The following is a 4,195-nucleotide window of genomic DNA, read 5'->3' as shown; positions in this document are numbered from 1 at the left end:
GTCTTCCAGACTCACTCACCGTGACTCCAAGTAGATCTAAAACATCTTTTTTTCACTCACATGAGGGGAGGCATGTCTGATACAATCTACACTTACAGGTTGGTACTCAAGATAAGGAACTAACAAAAAAAATCTATTTAAACCCACAATCATAAGTACATAAAGGAAATTCTCTGATTTTTAGGGTTTCATTAAGAAAACCAATGTTGAACAACACCATAACTAAAGAATGTGAGTTTTACTTTTAATGGGGCCGGATTTCCTGTTGGTTATTCTTGCTTTACCGAAACAGAAGTGCAGATAATGATCTCTCACTGAAACAGAGGGGGGTGATGGTTTGAGGGAGGAGGTGGTGAGACTGTTGCTGGTTGGATTATTTTGACCAGAGATGCTCAACTCAAACCACAGACGACTACAATCTTGATTAGACTCTCATAGTGCTGCCTGGATGTTTAGATGAACTTTACACACAGATTATCAGTATAATGATAAATCACTTATGTGCCTCTATGTGTTTTTGTCTCTGGATTATTTAGTCTGCCATGTTTGTAAAGTGCGCTGTGTATCACACAGGAAAACAAAGTTCATTAATATTACTGACATACATCACACAGGGTAAAGCTGTACAAAGCAGTGCAAAAAGAAACATACAAATTATTAAAGCAGAAACACCAAAGTGTAATTTAAAGTGCATCCTGTACTCCTCCCTCTAAATGTTCTGGTGTGTGTAGTGTAGATATTACATTATGAGGACACACACTCTCCTCCTGATAAATGTGTTTAACTCTTGAGTGAGGACCAGCTAGCCTCTGACGTGACCTAACGAATCTCATGGCTAGAGAAGAGTTTCCCACTCTGAACTCCACCTCTCCGGCACACCACACCTCCACCACAGCACCACCACTCCTCCAATTCAGCTCCACCACTGTCTGGGAACTGTAGATGAAATAAGCACTGAATAATGCTCATTGATACCTTCCTTTGTCTTTTAAAATATATTTTTGCTGTTCTGTCTTAGTCTAAAATTTAATATGAGACAACACACACACACAAAAACATTTTTAAGATACCCTGACTGTTGTCATACACTTTTCGATATTGTTCCATACAATCTTTAGCAACACTGTGAGACAGCATTAGCCAATCAGGTTCCACAACCACAAAGAACACAACCTTTTGACTTTTGCCAGCGAATGAGATTTTGACTCGTGAGACCTAACGGTTCATGAAGTTTGGTGAGTTTGTCAGTTTCTCTGTCAGTCTCCTCTGATGTCTGCACACTTCTCTGTAATGATGATACCAGGCTGGATACTTATACTTTTTATCTACAAGACATGTATGATACCAAATCTTTACCTGCATTTATAACATGCTGCTGTATTTTCTGATGTTGGATTAATAATATATATTACATGCCACGGATGCAATTTTGGGCACATTTTGTCTTTGATCTGACTTGGTTTCATGTTATAGGTCCTGTTCAAACTACAGAGGCTGTTAAACCACACATCCTGATTGAACCTGGAACAAATATCACTATTAACTGCACATTTGAAGGAATACCTGGTGATCCTCTTTACATTTGGTACAAACAAAGACTGAAGCAGGAGCCTCAGCAAATAGGAACTACATACACAAATAAACAAGCAATACTTTCACATCCATTCAACAACTCCAGATTCGTAATGAAGTGGATTAACAGAATGGTGACGCTGACTATTCTACATGCTACTAAAGATGATGAAGGCACATACTTCTGTAGCATGACAGATGGGACACTGGTGAAATTTTGCCTTGCTCCATTCCTGACAGGTAACAAAATTGTTTAAAGTTCTGGAAATTAAAACCAGAACACCTAAAACACCTTAAAAACAAAACATGCATAATGTTTGTGTCAAAGCCAGAAATCATTTATGAGGTAGTGGTAGTGAATAAACACCAGAACCTTAGACTACACGGAGCTACAAGATACAAGTTTAATAGAAATATCTGATAGTTCTTCAGTCATGCACTTTTAAGCTTGCGAGGGAACAGAAGATGAACTACAAGCTGCTACTGTTTGTATTTTATTGACCAGGACATCCAGAGTTAAACCAAAAAAAAGACTCCAATTCATCCCAACCAGGCGAGTATCTAAGTCTCTCTGTGAGTCTCAATCTAAGTCTCAGTGATTATCACATTAACGTGCTATTCAAGGTTCTACATGGTAGATACAAGTGTTTTATGATGGAACGAAATAATATTGTCTATGTGAAGGACACCAAGATAAACAAACAAATATAATCATTTGGACAGTCTGAACTGTATTTTTACTACAGTCTAGTCCTCACACTCCACTGGAATCTTCTTCAGATTCACTTATAAAGGCTTCTTGTCTATTTACTTTTACTATTGTGCCACAGTTGTAAAATTAGGTTTTATTTGAGACATCCTGCTATCGTACACCAGTCTGACTCATCTCCTCTGATCTCTTTTGTGGATAAGGAGTTTCCGCACAATTAATCAAAATATCCCATGAATTTCTCAAGTCCTCAATCTATCACGGCTGGAATGAGCTGATACACACACATTCACATAAACTTGCATGCACACATGATAAGGAACTAACTACAGTTGTGATCAAATTTATTCAACCCCCACTGAAATAAAGTGTTTTGGCCAGTTTGACATTGATTTTGATCATTTCAGTCATCTTATTTACAATTATATCAAAGAGGCACTTATAAATTAGACAAACATAACATAATATTTATGATGGAATAACCACAAATGTCTTTACTGTGCTCACATCATTATCAGTTTTATTCAACCCCCTAGTGACATTATTTTTTAGTACTTAGTACAACATCCTTTTCCAGTTATGACAGCTTTCAAGCGTGAAGCATAGCTTGACACAAGTGTCTTGCAGCGACCTATGGGTATCTTAGCCCATTCTTCATGGGCAAAAGCCTCCAGTTCAGTCACATTCTTAGGCTTGCGCACTGCAACTGCCTTCTTTAGGTCCCACCAGAGGTTCTCAATTGGATTTAAGTCTGGTGATTGCGATGGCCACTCTAGAATGTTCCAGCCTTTCATGTTCAACCATGCTCTAGTGGACTTGGATGTGTGCTTCGGATCATTGTCCTGTTGGAAGGTCCAACGTCTCCCAAGCCGCAGGTTTGTGACTGACTCCATCACATTTTCCTCCAAGATCTCCTGGTACTGAAGGGAATTCATGGTACCCTGCACACGTTGAAGCTTTCCTGTACCATTAGAAGCAAAACAGCCCCAAAGCATAATTGACCCCCCGCCATGCTTCACAGTAGGCAAGGTGTTCTTTTGTTCATAAGCCTGGTTCTTCCTTCTCCAAACATAGCGCTGGTCCATTGTCCCAAACAGTTCTAATTTAGTTTCATCTGACCACAGTACACTGTTCCAAAACCTTTGTGGCTTGTCCACATGACTTTTGGCATACTGCAGTCGACTTTTCTTGTTCTTTGGAGTCAGCAAGGGGGTGCGTCTGGGCGTTCTGGCATGGAGGTCTTCGTTATGCAGTGCGCGCCTTATTGTCTGAGCTGAAACTTCAGTGCCCACATCTGACAGGTCTTTTTTCAGTTCCTTAGCAGTCACGCGGTGATTTTTCTCCACATTACGCTTCAGGTAGCGCACAGCAGTCGCGGTCAGGATCTTCTTTCTGCCACGACCAGACTTGAACTTGCGAATGATACTTCCGATAGTGTCTCTTGGAATATTTAACAACTTCGCAATCTTTTTATATCCATTGCCATTCTTGTGAAGAGCAATAACCTCTTCTCTTGTCTTCTGGGACCATTCTCTTGCCTTCACCATGCTTGGAAACACACCAGTAGATGTCTAGAAGGAGCCGAGTATCACAGTCCTTTTAAATCTGCCTAATTGGTGCTTATCATGCTTGATTGCTGCTCGTTGACATCCACAGATGTTTTCAATACCTGATGGAAAACACTGGAATGAACCTCTGTTCTTAGGAGTGGTAGTCGTAAAGGGGTTGAATAATTGTGTCAATGAAGAAATCACAAAAAGGCCATTTAATACTTTATGACAAAAAAAATTGATGCTATCTTAGTTGCATTTAGTTCTTTAACAAGTCCTTGTAAGATTTCATTATGAACACAATAACAAATGTGCACTGAATTCCATAAAACCCTTCGCAGCATTGGGGGTTGAATAAATTTGA

The 4,195-nt window shown here is 39.5% G+C and overlaps 1 protein-coding gene across 4 annotated transcripts in view; it reads left to right on the top strand.

Annotated features, from left to right (window-relative positions):
• Positions 1 to 209: 209 nt before the first annotated feature.
• Positions 210 to 4,195, top strand: part of LOC143527574 (uncharacterized) — a 5,399-nt gene continuing 1,413 nt past the window's right edge. For 2 of the 4 annotated variants that reach the window (XM_077022885.1, XM_077022884.1), the window contains exons 1-2: positions 210 to 1,336; positions 1,474 to 1,812. In XM_077022885.1, the coding sequence (XP_076879000.1) occupies positions 1,270 to 1,336; positions 1,474 to 1,812 (406 nt within the window). In that variant the 5' untranslated portion in view covers positions 210 to 1,269. Of the gene's footprint in view, positions 1,337 to 1,473; positions 1,813 to 2,077; positions 2,613 to 4,195 lie in introns of those variants that run through there. The other 2 variants (XR_013134178.1, XM_077022886.1) reach the window with 2 other exon arrangements.

Source organism: Brachyhypopomus gauderio, chromosome 11 (genome assembly GCF_052324685.1).
Source record: "Brachyhypopomus gauderio isolate BG-103 chromosome 11, BGAUD_0.2, whole genome shotgun sequence".
Lineage (NCBI taxonomy): Eukaryota > Metazoa > Chordata > Actinopteri > Gymnotiformes > Hypopomidae > Brachyhypopomus > Brachyhypopomus gauderio.
This window is presented reverse-complemented; position numbering and strand designations above follow the sequence as displayed.